Here is a 23688-nt window from a genome sequence, read left to right as displayed (position 1 = left end):
GAGCACAGAGCTCGTAGTACCGATCTTTGGGTAGGGCTGAGGCCACTCACACACAACACATCGCGACAATGAGGTCACAACTCCTTGCCTGACGTCTTGTACCTACTCACTGCTAGGTGAACAACAGGGGCTGCACGTGAAAGAAGATAAACCCAACTTATCTTCACCCGGCCGGGGAATTGAACCCCAGTCCTTCTGGTTGTACGCTAGACGCTCTACCCCTGAGCTACCAGGCTGTGTGTGTGTGTGTGTGTGTGTGTGTGTGTGTGTGTGTGTGTGTGTGTGTGCACCCACCTGATCTGCCCAGCCAGGAGTGGGTTGATGGCATAGAGCCAGTCATGCACCTCCTTGTCGCCCAGAGTCTGCAGCAGGAAGCCCCTCTGTTTGGTGACCACACTGCAGAAGGAAACAAGTCTGGGTTATGGTGAAGGAGAAACACCAGATGAATGGATGTAAGGAAGAACTGACTTGCAAGGGAAACTTCTTAAACATGACCATGAACAAAACTTGGTAAATCTTCTAGTTCTTATAAATTCCGGTCATACACAATAATAATTCCTTCTCCCTTGACCCCAGACGTACCTGAAGGAATTCCTGACGCGGACCATTGCCTGCTGGTCCTCCGAATACTCGATCTGCGCGGTGGCCAGGTTAATGAGGCCGCGCTCCACTGGGTCCCTCTCATCGCGGAAAATGAACACATATGGGCGACGGACAACCTGGGAAGGGAATGAAGGTGAGGGGTGATAATCACATGCATAAAATAAATAAATAAACAAAATAATAAATACATTAGTGGAGTAAGGAATGTGGGTGATGTATATTAAAGACATGAAGGTTAAGAGGAGTATTTCACATATTTTACCTCACAGATGAGCATAAAATAGTGAAGAAAAAAACCCCAGAATGTAAAAATTATATATAAACAAGAGTGTGGGTGTTGGGTATTCGGTGTGGATGTGAGACTTCAAGACAGTGTTTCATGTTTTTCTAATCATTTTTTAAAGTAGCGAAAGCAGTTCAAGCGCAAAAAACAAAACAAAAAAGTCTATTTATTATTATTATTTTTTTTACAGCAAAGGAGACGGCTCAAGGGCAACAAAAAGTGGGAAAAAAAAAAAAAAAAAAAAAAAAAAAAAAAATGCAATGACGAGTACTCACCACCCATCTCTTGATCCACGTGTTGGTGCGGTCGTCCAGCACGTTGAGGTAGCCCTTTCTGCTAACCACCGGGGAGATGCGGATTTCCTCCACCTCCGGCACGTAGAGAGGCATGGAGCGGCATTCCACGAGGGGCGAGGAGTCCTGTGAGTCGCCGGGGCTGGTCGGCGGAGAGTCGTGGCTAACCACAGCGCTGCCACCCAGGGCGATGTGAAGCTCCGGCACGGGGGCGCGGGGCCTCTCGGGGGATGAAAGTCTGGGGTGGAGGAAGAGAACGGAGGGGAAATGGATGAGAAAAATATGAGATAGTGACAGTAGAAAGACTAAAAAGAAGGGTTGAGGGACAAAAAACAATAGGAAATAAGGAGGAAGAGAACGGAGGGGAAATGGGTGAGAAAAATGAGACAGTGACGGAAGGAAAAATAAAACGAAGAAGGATCGCGGGACAAAAAAACAATAGAGATTAAAACATGATTGAAGAGGAGGAGGGGAAGAAAAATATAAAGAACAATAAATAACACGACAAGGAAGAATAAAAAGAAGAAGGATCGCGGGACAAAAAAACAATAGATTAAAACATGATAGAAGAGGAGGAGGGGAAGAAAAATATAAAGAACAATAAATAACACGACAAGGAAGAATAAAAAGAAGAAGGGACGAGGGACAAAAAAACATATAAAATAAAAGACATGATAGAAGAAGAAGAGGAGGGGAAGAAAAAATTTAAAGGACAATATATAACATGACAAGGAAGAATAAAATGAATGGGCAAAAAAACATAGAAAATAAAAGACATGATAAAAGAAGAAGAGGAGGAGGGGATGAAAAATATACAGAACAATAAATAACATGACAACTCGCAGCCGCTGTCACTCACTCGGCCGAGGCGTTGGAAGAACAAGAGGAGGTTACTGAGGTGGTGAGGGCGTCCTGGTCGTCATTGGGGGTCTGGGCTGGTGTCTCCTGCTTGGCAAGGGCCTGGGCGGACCGACCCTGCTGAGACAAAGAAAAAATCAACCCCCCCAAAATTATTACAATGACTGACCTTCGTAAAATGAGAAAGTCAGTGAGATATATGGACGGAAAAGTTAGAAAGGAGAGAAAAAGTTGATGTAGTGGATTGGATAGATAGTTAGCTGGCAGAGAAGTAAAAATCAATTATAAAACCTGATTACGATAGTTAGCCTACGTAAAATGAGGTTGAAATTAGTGAGATAAATGACCATCGCTACTCTGGGCAGAAAAAGTTAAAGACTGAAGAAACTGATGCTTTAGATAAATAGTTAGTTGGGAGATAAGAAAAAATCAACAATAACAACCTGATTACGATGGTTAGCCTACGTAAAATGAGGTTGAAATTAGTGAGACAAATGACCATCGCTACTCAGGACAGAAAAAAATAGAGAAGACTGAAGAAATTGATGCCTTGAGTAAATAGTTAGTTGGGAGAGGAGTAAAAATCAACCATAAAACCTGATTACGATGATTAGCCTACGTAAAATGAGGTTGAAATTGGTGAGATACATGACCACCGCTACTCAGGACAGAAAAAAATAGAGAAGACTGAAGAAATTGATGCTTTAGATAAATAGTTAGTTGTAAGATAAGTGAAAATCAACCATAACAACCTGATTAAATGAGGTTGAAATTGAACTCAGGACAGAAAAAAATAGAAAAGACTGAAGAAACTGATGCTTTAGATAAATAGTTAGGACAGAAAAAGAGAAGACTGAAGAAATTGATGCTTTAAGCAAATAGTTAGTTTGGGAGATAAGAAAATCAACTATAAAAACCTGATTACTTACTGGTTAACCAAATGAGGTTGGAATTGGTGAGATACATGACCACCGCTACTCAGGACAGAAAAAGTTAGAGAAGACTGAAGAAATTGATGCTTTAAGTAAATAGTTAGTTGGGAGATAAGAAAAAATCAACTATAAAAACCTGATTACTTACTGGTTAACCTACGTAAAATGAGGTTGGAATTGGTGAGATACATGACCACCGCTACTCAGGACAGAAAAAGTTAGAGAAGACTGAAGAAATTGATGCTTTAAGTAAATAGTTAGTTGGGAGATAAGAAAAAATCAACTATAAAAACCTGATTACTTACTGGTTAACCTACGTAAAATGAGGTTGAAATTGATGAGACATGACCATCGCTACTCAGGACAGAAAAAAATAGCGAAGACTGAAGAAATTGATGCTTTAGATAAATAGTTAGTTGGGAGAGGAGTAAAAAACAACCATAACAACCTAATTACGATGGTTAACCTACTCTGGATAGAAAAAGTTAGAAAAGACTGAAAAAAATGATGCTTTAGATAAACAGTTAGTTGGGAGATAAGTGAAAATCGACCACAAAAACCTGATTACGTACAGATTAATCTATACAAAAAGATGCTGAAGGTTCGTCTCGCTCCGTACCTGCTACAATGATTAATTTATATAAAGAGAGGTTGAATGCGTGTCGCGGTCTATACCTGCATGAGCCGTGCGAACTTCTGTGCCGTTTCCCTCTCGGCGTCGCTCATGGTGTCGGAGTCTGTCTGGGGGCCGTCACGGGAGGAGTAGCGGGTGAGGGCAGCGCGGGCGTCACACCCAGCTTTGGCGGCTTGGTTGGCCACCTCCTGCGTGAAAGGATGATGGTGGTTGATAAGGGGCTGGAGAAGGAAGGAAGAAAAGAAGTTACGCATGCTGGGTGATAATGAGTGTTGTGGCGGTGGTGGTGGTGGGTGGGGGAAGCTGTGGTGTGTGTGTGTGTGTGTGTGTGTGTGTGTGTATTTACCTAGTTGCCGAGTTGTGTTTACGGAGTTGTGAAATACAGGAAAAGAGCTGTGCTAGGCTCGTGGTGTCCCGTCTCCATAACGCTTATTATTATCCAGTTTGGCTTTAAATTCATGGATCGTTTTTGCACACACAGTCTCCTCGTCAAGTCCGTTCCATGCTGTTATGCTTCTGTATGGAAAACTGTATTTCTTGATGTCTCTCCTACAGTCACTTTTCTTCAATTTCTAACCATTGCCTCTTGTCACACTTCTGTCGCGTTCCACTAGGTCTTCCATGTCCAATTTCTCCAATCCCTCTTGTATCCTGTATAATGCTATTAGGTCCCCTCTCTCCCTTCTTCTTTCCAGTGTTGTTAGTCCCAATTTCTCCATTCTTTCTTCATAAGTATGCTCTCTCAAAGTTTCCGGTAGTTTGGTCGCTGCTCTTTGTATTCTTTCCAACTTTCTAATTTCTTTCTTCAGTCGAGGTGACCACACTAATGCTGCATATTCCAGTCTTGGACGTATCATCGATGTTATTAGTGTGTGTGTGTGTGTGTGTGTGTGTGTGTGTGTGTGAGAGACAGTGTAGGAATGTGTAGTTAAAGACAAGCCAGAGATAAAAATAAAGCTAAAATAGAGTGTCTGAGTGCCTGGAGTTGACTCAAGTGACAGACTGCAGGAGACACGCAGAAAAATAATATATAGACACATGTAGCAATTCAAAGCAGTGACCTTTCAACTAAGCAGCGGGAAAAGTTCACATGCCATGGAAATATTTGAAACAGCATCGAAAACCATAATATGACACACTTAACTTATCATAAAAATGGCAGGGAGAGGATAGAGACAAAGGCGTGACATTTTGCCGTAAGTACAAGAACGTGTGCAAGAGAAATTTAAAAGCATCAGGCAGGAGGTCATGGATTATGGTAAGGCAAGGTGAATTTAGGCGAGGTCAGGTCAGGTAAAGTTGGAATGAAAGGTTGGTTAGATTAAAAAGTGGCAACAAAGGTCACAAAAGGGAAAAGTTTGGAAAGTTTTGTTTAGTCGGCGCAACATCTGTGGTCATATGCCGGAGAGAGACAGTACGGGAAGGAATTATAGGGGAAGGGAACAGATCCCAGGAGACGGGACACAACCCCCGATTAATACCTGGTACCCATTCACTGCGGGGTGGACAGGGGCAGAGGTCACAAAAGGGAGTCAGGTCAGGTACAGTGGAGCAAATTAAGGTGAAGTAAGGTATGCAGAAGAGGCTGAAGATGCATTACGAAGGGGAAATGACGGCAGAAACACTCACTTTCTCGCTCTTGGTGAAGTCATGGTGGTGTGTGATGGGGTGCGGGGTGGAGCCTAGGCCAAGCTTCTCCCGCAGCAGGAGGAAGTGTCGGGTGCGCTCAACCTGCGTCAGGCGCGTGATCTTCTCCAACTCCCACTGGTGCTCGAAGATGAGGGAGTCGCCTCTGGGCCTCCATCCGTGTAGGTTCTCCTCTCCGCGCACGTATGTGGATGACGTGTCCAGAACTCTTCTCTGCCGTCGCTGCAAGCCTGGCGAAAAGACCCACCCTCGGTCAGCCCCGCCCCAGCCCGACAACAGGCGTGGAGCTGTCGAACGTACGCAGACATCTTAGCTTTGTGTGGACATGGCATTTATTCAACACAACAGGTTACATATGAAGAGAGCTGGTCATGGGCTGGACTTATGGATATATATTTACATTACGAGGCAGACTCAGGGCAGGAGATTAACTTAGGGGGATAAAAAACTGCCCTCTCAATGCTGCTCCAAAAAATAAGGTCAGTAAAAGTTCCACAAATTCACTGGTTGAGTTCATGGTCATGGGCCGAACTTATGGGTACATATTTACATTACGAGGCAGACTCAGGGCAGGAAACTAACTTCAGGGGTGAAAAACTGCCCTCTCAATGCCGCTCCCAAAAAATATAGTCAGTTAAAGTTCCACAAATTCCACAGAAGTTAGAGGTTAGTGAAGTTAGCTTAAGAATTAGTTATCTATCATGCCCCTCCTGTCTTGGGTCATGGCTTAGAGTACTGGCATGAGGGAGTCTGGCTTAGATTGGTTGGTTCCGTGAGGCAGACGAGTACGAGTGAGGCGGGCACTTGGGGCTCAGGGTGGGACAGGGAGACACTGGCATTGCACCGGCGACTACATGGCTACAACACAGTGCCTCGCTACTGGGGGCGGCTCAGGCTAAACTAGTCTCGGGGGGGCTACACACTAGTGCCTGGGGGGACTAAACTAAGTGGACTGAATCTCTAAAACAAAAAAATACACTGGGATCTTGAAAAATTTAGTCCCAGGGGAAAAAAAAGGCTTTGTAACTATAAAATTTTTGTTTCTAAAGCGTGAAAATAAAAGTAAATGCTCGTCTGTTGAAGCGATGAATGACGTTTGAATGGAAAACTTGTGGTTGTGAAAATATGACTCCACAAATGTGATACTTAACAGACAGAGTAAAACAAGTCCAGGGGAATATACTGCTGTGCCAAGGTGGTAACACATGAGACAGTACAGTGCTGAGGGCCTGGCTGACATCTTTGAGGGGAAGGGAAGGGACATGAAGAGAGAGGGAGGGAGGGAGGGAGGGAGCACGTGGAGGGAACAAGACCACTCCATCCACTCCTCCCGGGACACATCACATGGGGAGGGACCATGGGGAGGGACGACTCAAGGCTGGGAACAGTTACTGAGAAACAAACATGAACATAAGTGATTCAGGGGTTGGCACAAGGGTGACTCTTGACTAAGCCACAACTGAGGAGGGAGTCAGTGATAGAAAATGGAAACTGCGGCTGTATATTGCAGTTTCCGTTGATTAGTACAGGGCAAGGCAATAGATTTCCTCCTGATATATGTAACCTGTTTGTGTTGGATTGGTTTATTTTAAGCATGGAGGCCAGGGAAGCTTTTTAAGGAGCAGGAGGAGGAGGCACGTGGAGGCTTTAGGCAGCTAGTCTATGCAAAAATATTAAAAATCTCGAAATCGTACAAACGTAGAGCGGAAAATAATTAGAGAAAGCGAACTTGCGAGATGTAAAACAAGGCTCGTCATTTCAAGGCACTGCAGAGAAAGCCGGAAAATGCAAGGAAGATCAATGGGAAAGAATATCAATGCGTTTTTCATACAACATATCACTTTAGAACAGTAGAGATGACATTCAGAAAGAAGCAGAAAGACCTGAGAGGCGACAGCAGATGAGGCATAAGCAGGAGGTGAAGATCAACAACAGCAGAATGAAGCAGAGGAGAACAAAGCAGCAGTTATAAACATTACCACACACAAGCAGGCTGGTGGGAGGAGACAGCAGTGATGGCAGCAGTGATGGTAGCAGACACAGCAGCAGGAGCAGTAGTAGTAGTAGTAACACAACAATAACAACAACAGTAGCAGCAGGGGTGGTAATATGAGCGGTGGTGGTGGTGGTGGTGGTAGCAGGGGAGAGGGAGATGAGGGGGACGCAGGAGAAGGTTAAGCAGGAGCAGGGAGAGGGAGATGAAGGGACACAGGAGAAGGTTAAGCAGGAGCAGGAAGAGGGAGATGAAGGGACACAGGAGAAGGTTAAGCAGGAGCAGGAAGGGGGGGGTAGTTTGCAGGGAGCAGCCAGATCAGTCACACCTACCTTTCCGTTCTCCCTTCCCACAGTGATTGAGGGAGTTGTTGAGTGACAGAGGTGAAGAATTGAAGTAAGTCATTAGAAAGTTGAGTTACTGAGAGTTACTGATTGATGGAGGAGAAAAATAATGGAAGAGCCTTAGTATAGAAGTTGAGAAGAAAAAGAAGAGATAGAAGATGAATAGGAAGAACAAGAACAGGAAAAAAAGAACTAAAAAAATAAAAGGAAGAACAAGAAAAAGGAGAATGAGCTAAAAGAAGGAAGAAAAACGAGAAGAAAAAGACGAACGAAAAGAAGAAAAGGAAGAAAAACGAGAAGAAAAGAGAAAAGAAAACACAAAAAGCATTAAGCAAAACCCATCAACTCAACACCTCTCACAACACACAAACCGGGAGAGGGAGAACGGAACACACAAACACACTCACTCACTCACACACACCCCAAAAAACCCCAAGACAGACCACCTCTCTACATCTGTGTGTTGGGAACTAAACCACAAACCTGGGCTACCTGCTTCGGCCGCACGCTTCAGCACTGTTTCATAGACCCCGCAAATCCTGTTGGCCTCCGCGTTCTTGTATGACCCGCTGAAGATGTGCCGGAGGGAGCGAGGGATGGTGCGTGAGTCCCTGCCGTACACCACCATGCAGAGGTCCTTGGTGATGATGGCTGGCTGTGCGTTGTTCTCCAGCTGTTTGGGGTTCGGAAAGAGAGAGAGAAGGTGAGGGAAGAATGGGAGGATGGAAAAGTTGGAAAGTTTCGTTTAGTCGGCGCAACATCTGTGGTCATATGCCGGAGAGAGACAGAAGGGGAAGGAATTATAGGAGAAGGAAACAGATCCCAGGAGACGGGACACAACCCCTGATTAATACCTGGTACCCATTCACTGCTGGGTGGACAGGGACGTAGGGTATCGGGAAAGCCGCCCAAATTTTTCCACTCCGCCCATGGGAGGATGGAAGAAAGGATGGAGATGAGGGGAAGATGATGGAATGAATGAATGAAGGAAGATAAGGCTTGGGAAGAGAGCGAGAAGGTGAAAGAAGGATGGGAGAAAGGATGGAGATGATGAAGGACTGAATGAAGGATGATAGTTTTGGGAAGAGAGAGAGGTGAAGGATTGTGACATAGACAGTACCAGAACTAGATTAGAGACTAGATTAGAGTTGTACAGGAATACAAGTGGAATGGACGTGTTGGAGAGAGATGATTTAATTGAGATGGAAGGGAAGAGGAGGCAACTAAGAGGACACAGTAAGAAATTGAGAAAGGCGACTTGTTTGAAGGACCTAAAGAAGTTCATAATGGATACAGGAGTGTGGATACATGGAATAGACTTAGCACAGACATTGTTGAAGGAGGCAGTGTCCGTAAAATGAAGGAAAAGTTGGACAAGTATAGATTGGGAGACAGGACTGACCGAGCTAAGTATAGATTGGGAAACAGGACTGACCGAGCTAAGTGTAGATTGGGAGACAGGACTGACCGAGCTAAGTGTAGATTGGGAGACAGGACTGACCGAGCTAAGTGTAGATTGGGAGACAGGACTGACCGAGCTAAGTATAGATTGGGAAACAGGACTGACCGAGCTAAGTATAGATTGGGAGACAGGACTGACCGAGCTAAGTACAGATTGGGAGACAGGACTGACCGAGCTAAGTATAGATTGGGAGACAGGACTGACCCAGCTAAGTACAGATTGGGAGACAGGACTGACCGAGCTAAGTACAGATTGGGAGACAGGACTGACCCAGCTAAGTATAGATTGGGAGACAGGACTGACCGAGCTAAGTACAGATTGGGAGACAGGACTGACCGAGCTAAGTGTAGATTGGGAGACAGGACTGACCGAGCTAAGTACAGATTGGGAGACAGGACTGACCGAGCTAAGTATAGACAGGGAGACAGGACTGACCGAGCTAAGTATAGATTGGGAGACAGGACTGACCGAGCTAAGTACAGATTGGGATACAGGACTGACCGAGCTAAGTATAGATTGGGAGACAGGACTGACCGAGCTAAGTGTAGATTGGGAAACAGGACTGACCGAGCTAAGTGTAGATTGGGAAACAGGACTGACCGAGCTAAGTGTAGATTGGGAAACAGGACTGACCGAGCTAAGTGTAGATTGGGAAACAGGACTGACCGAGCTAAGTGTAGATTGGGAGACAGGACTGACCGAGCTAAGTATAGATTGGGAGACAGGACTGACCGAGCTAAGTGTAGATTGGGAGACAGGACTGACCGAGCTAAGTGTAGATTGGGAGACAGGACTGACCGAGCTAAGTGTAGATTGGGAGACAGGACTGACCGAGCTAAGTATAGATTGGGAGACAGGACTGACCGAGCTAAGTATAGATTGGGAGACAGGACTGACCGAGCTAAGTCTAGATTGGGAGACAGGACTGACCGAGCTAAGTACAGATTGGGAGACAGGACTGACCGAGCTAAGTCTAGATTGGGAGACACGACTGACCGAGCTAAGTATAGATTGGGAGACAGGACTGACCGAGCTAAGTCTAGATTGGGAGACACGACTGACCGAGCTAAGTCTAGATTGGGAGACAGGACTGACCGAGCTAAGTATAGATTGGGAAACAGGACTGACCGAGGTAAGTACAGATTGGGAGACAGGACTGACCGAGCTAAGTGTAGATTGGGAGACAGGACTGACCCAGCTAAGTACAGATTGGGAGACAGGACTGACCGAGCTAAGTACAGATTGGGAGACAGGACTGACCTAGCTAAGTACAGATTGGGAGACAGGACTGACCGAGCTAAGTATAGATTGGGAGACAGGACTGACCGAGCTAAGTACAGATTGGGAGACAGGACTGACCGAGCTAAGTACAGATTGGGAGACAGGACTGACCGAGCTAAGTATAGATTGGGAGACAGGACTGACCGAGCTAAGTACAGATTGGGAGACAGGACTGACCGAGCTAAGTACAGATTGGGAGACAGGACTGACTGAGCTAAGTATAGACTGGGAGACAGGACTGACCGAGCTAAGTGTAGATTGGGAGACAGGACTGACCGAGCTAAGTATAGATTGGGAGACAGGACTGACCCAGCTAAGTACAGATTGGGAGACAGGACTGACCGAGCTAAGTGTAGATTGGGAGACAGGACTGACTGAGCTAAGTACAGATTGGGAGACAGGACTGACCGAGCTAAGTGTAGATTGGGAAACAGGACTGACCCAGCTAAGTATAGATTGGGAGACAGGACTGACCCAGCTAAGTATAGATTGGGAGACAGGACTGACCCAGCTAAGTATAGATTGGGAGACAGGACTGACCGAGCTAAGTATAGATTGGGAGACAGGACTGACCGAGCTAAGTACAGATTGGGAGACAGGACTGACCGAGCTAAGTATAGATTGGGAGACAGGACTGACCCAGCTAAGTATAGATTGGGAGACAGGACTGACCCAGCTAAGTATAGATTGGGAGACAGGACTGACCGAGCTAAGTATAGATTGGGAGACAGGACTGACCGAGCTAAGTATAGACTGGGAGACAGGACTGACTGAGCTAAGTATAGATTGGGAGACAGGACTGACCCAGCTAAGTACAGATTGGGAGACAGGACTGACTGAGCTAAGTACAGATTGGGAGACAGGACTGACCCAGCTAAGTACAGATTGGGAGACAGGACTGACTGAGCTAAGTACAGATTGGGAGACAGGACTGACCCAGCTAAGTACAGATTGGGAGACAGGACTGACTGAGCTAAGTATAGATTGGGAGACAGGACTGACCGAGCTAAGTATAGATTGGGAAACAGGACTGACCCAGCTAAGTGTAGATTGGGAAACAGGACTGACCGAGCTAAGTACAGATTGGGAGACAGGACTGACCGAGCTAAGTATAGATTGGGAAACAGGACTGACCGAGCTAAGTACAGATTGGGAGACAGGACTGACCGAGCTAAGTATAGATTGGGAAACAGGACTGACCGAGCTAAGTATAGATTGGGAAACAGGACTGACCGAGCTAAGTATAGATTGGGAAACAGGACTGACCGAGCTAAGTATAGATTGGGAAACAGGACTGACCGAGCTAAGTACAGATTGGGAGACAGGACTGACCGAGCTAAGTATAGATTGGGAAACAGGACTGACCGAGCTAAGTATAGATTGGGAAACAGGACTGACCGAGCTAAGTACAGATTGGGAGACAGGACTGACCGAGCTAAGTATAGATTGGGAGACAGGACTGACCCAGCTAAGTATAGATTGGGAGACAGGACTGACCCAGCTAAGTATAGATTGGGAGACAGGACTGACCGAGCTAAGTATAGATTGGGAGACAGGACTGACCGAGCTAAGTATAGACTGGGAGACAGGACTGACTGAGCTAAGTATAGATTGGGAGACAGGACTGACCCAGCTAAGTACAGATTGGGAGACAGGACTGACTGAGCTAAGTACAGATTGGGAGACAGGACTGACCCAGCTAAGTACAGATTGGGAGACAGGACTGACTGAGCTAAGTACAGATTGGGAGACAGGACTGACCCAGCTAAGTACAGATTGGGAGACAGGACTGACTGAGCTAAGTATAGATTGGGAGACAGGACTGACCGAGCTAAGTATAGATTGGGAAACAGGACTGACCCAGCTAAGTGTAGATTGGGAAACAGGACTGACCGAGCTAAGTACAGATTGGGAGACAGGACTGACCGAGCTAAGTATAGATTGGGAAACAGGACTGACCGAGCTAAGTACAGATTGGGAGACAGGACTGACCGAGCTAAGTATAGATTGGGAAACAGGACTGACCGAGCTAAGTATAGATTGGGAAACAGGACTGACCGAGCTAAGTATAGATTGGGAAACAGGACTGACCGAGCTAAGTATAGATTGGGAAACAGGACTGACCGAGCTAAGTACAGATTGGGAGACAGGACTGACCGAGCTAAGTATAGATTGGGAAACAGGACTGACCGAGCTAAGTATAGATTGGGAAACAGGACTGACCGAGCTAAGTACAGATTGGGAGACAGGACTGACCGAGCTAAGTATAGATTGGGAGACAGGACTGACCGAGCTAAGTATAGATTGGGAGACAGGACTGACCGAGCTAAGTACAGATTGGGAGACAGGACTGACCGAGCTAAGTACAGATTGGGAGACAGGACTGACCCAGCTAAGTACAGATTGGGAGACAGGACTGACCCAGCTAAGTACAGATTGGGAGACAGGACTGACCCAGCTAAGTACAGATTGGGAGACAGGACTGACCCAGCTAAGTACAGATTGGGAGACAGGACTGACCCAGCTAAGTACAGATTGGGAGACAGGACTGACCCAGCTAAGTACAGATTGGGAGACAGGACTGACCGAGCTAAGTATAGATTGGGAGACAGGACTGACCCAGCTAAGTATAGATTGGGAAACAGGACTGACCCAGCTAAGTACAGATTGGGAGACAGGACTGACCGAGCTAAGTATAGATTGGGAGACAGGACTGACCTAGCTAAGTATAGATTGGGAAACAGGACTGACCCAGCTAAGTACAGATTGGGAGACAGGACTGACCGAGCTAAGTATAGATTGGGAGACAGGACTGACCGAGCTAAGTATAGATTGGGAGACAGGACTGACCGAGCTAAGTACAGATTGGGAGACAGGACTGACCGAGCTAAGTACAGATTGGGAGACAGGACTGACCCAGCTAAGTATAGATTGGGAGACAGGACTGACCGAGCTAAGTACAGATTGGGAGACAGGACTGACCTAGCTAAGTATAGATTGGGAGACAGGACTGACCCAGCTAAGTATAGATTGGGAGACAGGACTGACCGAGCTAAGTACAGATTGGGAGACAGGACTGACCGAGCTTGAGCTACAAATAGGTAAATACAAACAGGTAAACACACCTCCAGATAAGCCGAGATGGTCATGTAGACGTGTTCGCCGGGTGGAGTGACGCGGTTGAGCATCACCGAGTTGTGGAGAGACGAATCCCAGGCGGCTTCGAAGCGGAAGAGTGTGCGATCCTCTCCGGGGTACTCCAGATACTCGCCGGGGAAGAGGCCGAGGGAGAGGACTGAGGCGTCGTTATTGTCATCCTCGCTCTCTGGGGTGCTGCGGATACGCCCTGGGAACGGAGGAAAGGGAATGGGTGAGGTTGGTATTAAGGTTGAGAATGAGTTTGGTTGGTATTAACCCGATAGCAGCGAGGATCATGTTTCTTAATGGTCCCTCTAAGCGAGAAAAATGAGAAAAAATCATCACTCACACAAACCATTTCATAATATACATCAAAGCATTTGTGATCAGTTTATGTATCATTTATTTTTTGGGGGTTATATCATGGCACAAATCTGGCCCGTCGCTGCTACACGGTTAAGGCTGACAAGGAGAATTGGGAATGATATTGATGTGGAGAAAAGAGAATGTGTTAGGTTGGTATTAAGGTTGACAAGGAGAATTGGGAATGATATTGATGTGGAGAAAAGAGAATGAGTTAGGTTGGTATTCATTTCCACATTCTCTCATTAACTAGGTCCGTCATGTGCGATTTAGGATATTTACTGAACCGAAGAAAATAGATTATAGTAAGAGGTGTGTCCCTTTAGTTACCCTTCATGACACCAAGCAGCATAGGGCGACATGTATTCAGAAATCCCCATACACTAAAATACCAGAAATTCCCTCGGGTCTCCACTCACCAACAACCAGCTCTCGTACGTCCCTCCATACAAGGTCCTGGGAATGTTCGTGCACAATTGTGATGCGAATGCGACGCTGGATGCCTTGGTGCAGCAGGAACAGGCCACGGCAGGGCAGGTCATCCCCGTGTTCCACCACAGCAGGGACGTACTCACCACTTGGGGCTGTGTGGGTCGGGGAAAACGGTTGAGCATTGGGGTGAAGTTCGGGGCATATATTATAGCTACACAGTGTTGGGGAGACCATAGGAAATTAGATCATAGAGAAATAACAAGAATTCCACAAGTCAGTCTGGAAATTCACCTAATTCACAGATCTTGAACCAGACAATCAGAGAAAGAAGCTAAATTTGGGGGCATACTCTACAGCTACACAGGGTTGGGGAGACCATAGGATATTAGATCATAGAGAAATACCAAGAATTCCGCAACAAGTCAGTTCAGAAACTCGTCTAATTCACAGATCTTGAACCAGACAATCAGAGAAAGAAGCTAAATTTGGGGGTATACTCTACAGCTACACAGTGTTGGGGAGACCATAGGAAATTAGATCATAGAGAAATAACAAGAATTCCACAACAAGTTAGTCTGGAAACTCACCTAATTCACAGATCTTGAACCAGACAATCAGAGAAAGAAGCTAAATTTGGGGGCATACTCTATAGCTACACAGGGTTGGGGAGACCATAGGATATTAGATCATAGAGAAATACCAAGAATTCTGCAACAAGTCAGTTCAGAAACTTACCTAATTCACAGATCTTGAACCAGACAATCAGAGAAAGAAGCTAAATTTGGGGGCATACTCTACAGCTACACAGTGTTGGGGAGACCATAGGAAATTAGATCATAGAGAAATAACAAGAATTCTGCAACAAGTTAGTCTGGAAACTCGCCTAATTCACAGATCTCGAACCAGACAAGCAGAGAAAGCAGTTGAGCATTGGGTATAGGAAAGTTTGGGGCATATGCTATTGCTGCACAGGGTTAGGGAGGAGAGAAGGAAGGAAGTGAAGGAGGATAGGGTCCGAGGGAGGAGAGAAGGAAGGAAGTGAAGGAGGATAGGGTTCTAGGGAGGAGAGAAGGAAGGAAGTGAAGGAAATTAGGGTTCGAGGGAGGAGAGAAGGAAGGAAGTGAAGGAAGATAGGGTTCGAGGGAGGAGAGAAGGAAGGAAGTGAAGGAAGATAGGGTTCGAGGGAGGAGAGAAGGAAGGAAGCGAAGGAAGACAAGGTTCGAAAAGAGAGAGAAAAGGTGAAGGAAGAAGGTATTGGGTAGACTATGAGAAATTAGATCATAGAAAAATACCAAGAATTCCACAAGTCAGTCTGGAAACTCACCTAATTCACAGATTTTGAACCAGACAATCAGAAAAAGAAGCTAAATTTGGGGGCATATGCAATCGCTAAACAGTGTTGGGGAGACTATAAGAAATCAAATCATAGAGTAATACCAGGAACTCCACAAGTCAGTCTAGAAACTCACCTAATTCACAGATCTCGAACCAGACAATCAGAAAAAGAAGCCAAATTTGGGGGCATATGCAATCGCTAAACAGTGTTGGGGAGACTATAAGAAATCAAATCATAGAGTAATACCAGGAACTCCACAACAAGTCAGTCTAGAAACTCACCTAATTCACAGATTTTGAACCAGACAATCAGAAAAAGAAGCTAAATTTGGGGGCATATGCAATCGCTAACCAGTGTTGGGGAGACTATAAGAAATCAAATCAGAGTAATACCAGGAATTCCACAACAAGTCAGTCTGGAAACTTACCTAATTCACAGATCTCGAACCAGACAAGCAGGTCGTGTCTGGCGTGGACATGGGAGGTTGAGGGAGACTGCATCACGCCGAACTTGGGGGAACGAATCGGCTGGCTGATGGGGATCGCTGGGGGCTGCATCCTCTTGGGGGGGCCACGAGAGCTGCCGGGGTGAGGTAGTACGCCGGGGGGTAAACTAAGGTGAGGTGGCGGACGCAGGACCAGTCGTAGCACCACCAGCAAGTCCCCAGTGAAAAATGGTGTGTGTGGTACAGATCAACACCACAGATTGAGTAGTGGTGAATGGTGGTGAGGGTTAAGAACGCACCCCAAACACAGCACCAGCGGCACCAGCAGCATCACCACATTCAGCAGCGAGGTGGTGGGTGTCGTGCGTAGGAGAGGGGAGGGTGGGAGAGACAACACAGCACAAGGCGTTAGACGGACAGACAGACATGCAGGGACGTAAAGTGAGATGGAATAAAGTGAAGTAAAATAATATAGGGATGTTTGGTTACTAGTTATTGGGTTGAAATAAGTAAGGGTGCTGCTGATTATCTCACATTCAGTAGTTTGTATACGGTAAATTAATAAGGGTATGGATGCAGATGGTATACAGTTAATACATTGCACGTTCAGCTTATACGAGGAGCCTTGACACTAAATTCCTATATGTCGGCTCTTTTTTTTTTGTCTAACTTTGCTATAAACAGGAAAAATTAACAGAAAACAGAACTGGTCGATATTGGGAGTGACGTAAACACAAACACATACACAGAAACCTAAAAAAACATAGATGACATCAAACGACAATGAACTAACAAACTTATCCGCTCACAGAAAAAACAGATGAAAGGTGAGGTAAAAAAAGGGAAAGAAAGGAACGCAACATCACAACAACAATAACAACAATAATAATAATAAAAATAATAATAACAATAATAATAATAATAATAATAATAATAATAATAATAATAATAATAATAATGACAGTAAAAAGCAAAGCATAAGCAGGGAAACAGTCAAGCAGGAGACACTATAGGGATCTCGGCTAACTACTGCTTCTTCCCGGCGTCAAGGCTCAAACTATCACTGAGGATCAACACACGGCTGGGGACTGGCTGGTGGTGCTACGAGAATGAACCTTCAATAAAGTGTCGCATATCACTTTGCTTCCAGGGCCAAAGAGTAAATAATAGAGGAAGTTTATGGGGAGAAATTATGATCTCACTAAGGTCTGCTGACTAAATATCTGCATACATATTGTCAGGTTAAGTGCCTCATCATAACTCCAGAAGACCTTGTTTATAAGATCGCAAGACATGAAATTCTATAGCAATAAGAGGATGATTTTATAAGGATGAGAACAGCATTAACGTTCCTATATTAGCAGAGTGACGTTACCTTCTAAAAACTCAATACTGGAACCTCATAAGCTATACACATTATTAGGTTAAGTGCCTCATAATAACCCCAGAAGACCTTGTTTATAAGATCGCAAGACATGAAATTCTATAGCAATAAGAGGATGATTTTATAAGAATGAGAACAGCATTAACGTTCCTATATTAGCAGAGTGACATTACCTTCTAAAAACTCAATACTGGAACCTCATAAGCTATACACATTGTTAGGTTAAGTGCCTCATCATAACCCCAGAAGACCTTGTTTATAAGATCGCAAGACATGAAATTCTATAGCAATAAGAGGATGATTTTATAAGAATGAGAACAGCATTAACGTTCCTATATGAGCAGAGTGACGTTACCTTCTAAAAACTCAATACTGGAACCTCATAAGCTATACACATTGTCAGGTTAAGTGCCTCATCATAACTCCAAAAGACCTTGTTTATAAGATCGCAAGACATGAAATTCTATAGCAATAAGAGGATGATTTTATAAGGATGAGAACAGCATTAACGTTCCTATATTAGCAGAGTGACATTACCTCCTAAAAACTCAATACTAGAACCTCATAAGCTATACACATTATTAGGTTAAGTGCCTCAACATAATATAACTCTGGAAGACCTACTTTATATCACAAGACTTTTATATACAAGAAACTACGTAGCAAAAAGATGATAATTTTATGGGGATGAGAACAGCATCATTGTTTCTGTATTAGCAGAGTGACGTTACCTTCTAAAATATCGATACTGGAAGCTAATAGGTCATATCCACTACCTGCTTGATACTGGTCTAATACCTAATAATAATAATAGTAAGAAATGGTTATCAAAATATTACAGCTGTTTTGTGTAGCTCCTCAAAATGATAACTACAGGACCTTTGGGCATATACACTATCTTCTAATACTCTCCAGATATTACAAAGAAATTAAAACTACCATTTCTTTTTTACAGCAGAGGAGACAGTTCAAGGGCAAAAGAAAAGGTAACAATAATGAAAAAAAAGCCTGCTACTCACTGCTCCTACAAGAGTCCAGAGTGGTGGAAAGATAGGTCAATTTCGGGAGGAGAGGTGTTCTGATACCCTCCTCTTGAAAGTAGATCGTAAAAGGCCACAAAAATATCACACTACCAGCTTCAGGGAAATTTCTATCTTATCCTAACGCACAAGAGGAATAAAAGGAAGGAGCGTGGGAGGGTGACGAGGGACTTACAAGTGTGTGGCGTCCTGGCGTGAGTCGCGATGGAGTGGGTGTTGCTGGTAGTGGCCGAAGACCTCAAACACGATGGGCTGGGTCTTGATGTAGTCAATAAAGGCTTTGGTCACAGTGACGGTGATCTGAGAAGGGAGAGAAGAAGGAGGCTGTTTATGTTTGTGTGACAGATTTATATTCCTAAGCACCTAAGTACATCCATTTGATAAGGCTTTTCAATAAGTAATGGGGATTCTCATGAACAGTTTAATGACCCTAGTGATGGTTTTATAAGGCTTCTCCATCTTGAACATGAAAAAACACTCATGAGAACCCAGCTGATTCTCCTCGTAGCCTCAGAAAGTAGTCGTAGTGAGAGCCCAAAGCGTTTGAGAAGACAGACCTATGAAACTGCTTGCTGGTTGTAGTGAGAGCCCAAAGCGTTTGAGAAGACAGACCTATGAAACTGCTTGCTGGTTGTAGTGAGAGCCCAAAACGTTTGAGAAGACAGACCTATGAAACGGCTTGCTGGTTGTAGTGAGAGCCCAAAGCGTTTGAGAAGACAGACCTATGAAACTGCTTGCTGGTTGTAGTGAGAGCCCAAAGCGTTTGAGAAGACTGACCTATGAAACTGCTTGCTGGTTGAAGGGAAAATATTGGCAAAGAGCTGTTTTAGTTACTGTAAGGAAGGAAAAAACACTTACGTTCTGTACATGGTAGAAGCCGAGTGGGGGTCCCTTGCCAGTGTTTTTGACAGGTTCGGTGGAGAATGCCTCGTCATGCCTGTGCAGGAAGCTGTCGTGAGGGAGAAACGAGGAAAATCATGAAGTAATATTAATCATCATCACACAATAAAATACATAGGAAAAAGTAAACGTACAAAGCTACCCTGAAGAACGGAGATAAGAAAACTGAATATGGTGTGAAAAAAAGTTTGATAATTATGATTCATTTTGAGAATAATTAATTTTTATACCTCAGTGCAATTTTTTCTGGCATGAAGACAAGCTGGAATGAGTGAATACAAACTGGGAAAGGTGAAAACTAACTAAATAATAATAGGGAAAGGTTGATTATGAAAATGTCTTAAAAAATAAACTAAAAAGAAAGGGACTGGATAAGACTTCTAAGGCTTTTGTTCTCGGCAGAGGGGGGAAGAGAGATAAATAGATAGATAAAGATAGAGATACAGACACACAGATATAAACCAAAAAACAGATAAAAAAAAGAAACAGCATTACACAGGAAGAACAAAAGGGAGATGCAGAGACAGTTAGACAGACAGAATGAGAAAACGTAAAATTGACAACCAAATATACACATGGACTTACTTGAACTGGCAGAAGATGTCGGCGTACTCTGTTGACACGTCGAAAGCTTGAAGCACAGTGACGCGGAAGGTGAGCTCCTGGCCGATGCGGAGGTGTGACGGAAGGTCCTCGTACTTGCCGCTGTCGCACGAACTGGCACTGCTGTCGCCCCGTCCGCTGTCCACCTCACACACCTCATCTGGGGATTGATTGATTGCTTATTGGGGGCGTTTAATTCTTGGCGTCGCAGGGTCACATGGTGCCGAATATAAAATTAAATAAACTATACTATAAAACTATAAAAAACTGTAATTAATTAAAAATATGATAAAAAAACATCTGGGGAGCACTGGAGTGATTAGGGGATCAGAATTTACGCTCAGGAAGAGTGAAAACGGACCTTAAACGAAATGATAAAGATTTTTAGGTGAGGAAACACACCAAGAACTTAATTAATATCTGCAAAAATTCTACAAGTATAAAGAGAACAGAGGACGGTGTTAAAAAGAAGGTAACCAAATCTAGTTCCAGCAATATTAATGTCTAAATAATGAACCCCAAACTAACCTTCAAGTTTGATGGAGTCGTTGGGCCCCACTTGTCCCTCCACGATGCGCTCCTCCTCCGCCGCCGCTGCTGTGTTCTTCTCCAGCACCTGGGCCGACAGGGAGCCTCGCTTGGCCCTGGGGCGCTTGAAGTTACCCTCGTTGAAGGATATCCTGGCTGACTGCCTCACTCCGGCGGGCTGGGAACTCTCTACTGCGTCTTCTTCAGATACTTGGAATGTGACAGGTGGGAATGGTTAGTCTCATGGCCTTTCTGGGGTCTGTCTTATTATTTTCATCGAGCCGTAAAATAAAACATTACATTTCATAATTATCAAACAAAAGCCCACAAAAAAGAACCATGCATTGTAACTTGGGTGCTGACTCAGAATCCTTTGGTTAGTGTGGTATTATGTACTGTGATGTAACCGTGTCAAGAAATGTGCTTTAGCTTGTGTAATAAAAGAGACACAAATTGATTGCTTTCTCTTGTGTTGAAAAGGAAAGTTGGAAAGTTTCGTTTAGTCGGCGCATCATCTGTGGTCATACGCCGGAGAGAGACAGAAGGGGAAGGAAATATAGGAGAAGGGACACAACCCCTGATTAATACCTGGTACCCATTCACTGCTGGGTGGACAAGGGGCGTAGGGTATCGGAAAAGCCGCCGAAATTTTTCCACTCCGTTGTGTTGAAAAATAAATAAATAAATAAAATAAAACTAAATAAAAATAAATAAATGAGTAAATAAGAAAGTGAGCACCCGGGGCAGGACACAGAGCACAGAGTCACAGCCGCCACTCACCGATGACAGCCTGCACCGCCACTTTGAGGTACCCCTTGACGTCGCCGCGCTCGTTGACGATGGCCACGCGATGAAGCAGTGGCACTGGGTACAGCAGGTTGCTCAGGTACAGGAATCCTCTGGGGACGGCACGGGAGAGGGCGTTAGTGTCGTCCTTCGGTAGATACTAGAAACAATGGTATTCCTTCTCTTCTGGTTACTCTTTCGGGTACTCCTTACTTTTATCTTTTATAGGAGCGGCGAGTAGCGGGCTTTTTTTATTTACTCTTTTTATTGCCCTTGAGCCGTGTCCTCTGATATAAAAAGAAAAAAAGAAAGACGAAAAAAAAGCTCTATCCTACACTTAACTAAATTCACACCATCTTGTTTTGTTCCTCTTTTCTTGACCTTCTTTAAACCTGTAAGTCTTGATCAATCTCCTGTTCATTGGTACTGTCCATTTTCATCTTTTATTTAGCTGCCTCTTCCTTCTCTATCCTCTATCCTATATTAAACTAAATTCACACCGTCCATCTTTTCTTGACCTTCTTTAAACCTGTAAGTCTTGATCAATCTCCTGTTCATTGGTACTGTCCATTTCAACTTCCATTCCGCTGCCTCTCCCTACCCTCATCTCTCTTTTCTTACCCTTCTTCAAACCTGTAAGTCTTGATCAATTTCCTCCGTCCATTTTTACTGTCCCCAAACTTCAATTTAATCAACTTTTCCCTTTTTCTTTTCACCATCTACGACTTTCCTCAAATCCGTTCCATCTCCGCTCTTCCTAAAACTTGTCCCATTCTCTTTCCTCTCTCTCAAACCTACAAGTCTTCATCAATTCAATCTAATCAACTTTTCCCTTTTCGTTTTCACCATCTACGACTTTCCTCAAATCCGTTCCATCTCTGCTCCTCCTAAAAGTGTCCCATCTTCTCTCTTCTCTTTCTCAAACCTCCGAGTCTTCATCCATTCCTATACAAACTCACTCCACTTCTCACGCCACTCACCTTCCGACGAGCCTGAACCAAGGGAAGCGGTCGTAGAAGGGGTCCCCGCCTGTGAGGCTTTCAATGTTGTAGTCGGGGGAGGTGGGCGACAGCTCCGCCTCATTGTGGTACATCTCCCTCATGAGCTCGAGTCGCTGTCTGTTCAGGGGAGAAGGGAGAGGATGTTGCTTACTGTGATGCTGGAGATGGGAGGCATTTAGCTAGTCTAGTTTTGGGGGGAGAGAAGAAGGGAAAGACTGTGCATACTACAATTGTAATGCCAGTATTTAACCGTGTAGCAGCGACGGGCCAAATTTGTGGCTTTACCGTGTAGCAGTGACGGGCCAAATTTGTGGCTTTACCGTGTAGCAGCGACGGGCCAAATTTGTGGCTTTACCGTGTAGCAGCGACAGGCCAAATTTGTGGCTTTACCGTGTAGCAGCGACAGGCCAAATTTGTGCCATGATATAAACCCCCCAAAATAGATGATACATAATCTGATCACAAATGCTTTGATATAAATTATGAAATGGTTTGTGTGAGGGGTGATTTTTTCTCATTTTTCCTGCTTAGAGGGACCATTAAGAAACATGATCTCCGCTGCTACCGGGTTGAATAAGGACGGAAAAATAGAAATGTAGGAAGCAAAAAGTAGTTTAAGTATTGCAAATACTTATAACTATACTTACAATACTTAAACTACTTTTTGCTTCGTACAATTCTATTTTTCCGTCCTTATTTAAATACTGGCATTACGCTATGATGCAACTACGCTGTATATATTTGTGTAAAAGTCCAGATTATTTGAATTCTCGAAGGCAAAGTTTATCGGGTCAGGTGTTGGGTACAGCGCTGGTTCGAGGCTTTCTTTTGGGGTCTCTTCAACAGCCCCAGTCCGTTGGTGGAGCAGGCGGATTTTATTTACGGTGGCTGCCTTGGTATGTGATGTGGTTAAGTTAGATGTGTATGGGAATCAATTTTGTCGAAGGATTGATTGCCTGCGCACTTTTCTTATTGTTATTGCTGGTGTGAAAGGCTCTTACTACTACTACTACTACTACTACTACTACTACTACTAATAATAATAATAATAATACTGGTTTTCAAGAGGTATTAATCTATCAGGGGCAGTAAGTAGCAGGCTTTTTTTTTCATTATTGTTTTTTCTTAAGCCACACAGCTGTCTCCTTTGCTGAAAAAAATAAAATAAATAAATAAAAAAAAATCCTCGACCAAATTTTCCACATTTTTTCAGGGAGTTGATTTTTATGCGACATAGACTTTTAACACAAACACATACAGTAGCCGATATCCAAGACCTTCCAATCTAAAGTAAGGAATCGCAAAACATTCTCAAGATCTATAGATACACGTCAATAAGGAAAGAATGAAAGCCTGGGTCGAGTTTTAGATTATGACTAACCGTGTAAGGTGCTGAAGCCTG

At 44.3% G+C, this 23688-nt stretch overlaps 1 protein-coding gene across 10 annotated transcripts in view; it reads right to left on the bottom strand.

Moving 5' to 3' along the window:
* LOC127002141 (kinesin-like protein unc-104) overlaps positions 1-23688 on the bottom strand; it is a 130376-nt gene that overhangs the window by 4840 nt on the left and 101848 nt on the right. For 6 of the 10 annotated variants that reach the window (XM_050867749.1, XM_050867748.1, XM_050867753.1 and 3 more), the window contains 16 exons: positions 22266-22403; positions 21280-21398; positions 20500-20709; positions 19954-20131; positions 19327-19417; positions 18644-18768; positions 16027-16211; positions 14251-14415; positions 13456-13676; positions 8071-8260; positions 5233-5480; positions 3645-3791; positions 2039-2157; positions 1162-1417; positions 583-719; positions 295-396 (listed from right to left, as the gene is read on the bottom strand). In XM_050867749.1, coding sequence (XP_050723706.1) covers positions 295-396; positions 583-719; positions 1162-1417; positions 2039-2157; positions 3645-3791; positions 5233-5480; positions 8071-8260; positions 13456-13676; positions 14251-14415; positions 16027-16211; positions 18644-18768; positions 19327-19417; positions 19954-20131; positions 20500-20709; positions 21280-21398; positions 22266-22403 — 2631 coding nt within the window. The remainder of the gene's footprint in view (positions 1-294; positions 397-582; positions 720-1161; positions 1418-2038; positions 2158-3644; positions 3792-5232; positions 5481-8070; positions 8261-13455; positions 13677-14250; positions 14416-16026; positions 16212-18643; positions 18769-19326; positions 19418-19953; positions 20132-20499; positions 20710-21279; positions 21399-22265; positions 22404-23688) is intronic. The other 4 variants (XM_050867751.1, XM_050867752.1, XM_050867750.1 and 1 more) reach the window with 4 other exon arrangements.

This window comes from Eriocheir sinensis, chromosome 22, assembly GCF_024679095.1.
Source record: "Eriocheir sinensis breed Jianghai 21 chromosome 22, ASM2467909v1, whole genome shotgun sequence".
Lineage (NCBI taxonomy): Eukaryota > Metazoa > Arthropoda > Malacostraca > Decapoda > Varunidae > Eriocheir > Eriocheir sinensis.
The sequence above is the reverse complement of the archived record's forward strand: the minus strand, read 5'-3'. Positions and strand labels throughout refer to the sequence as shown.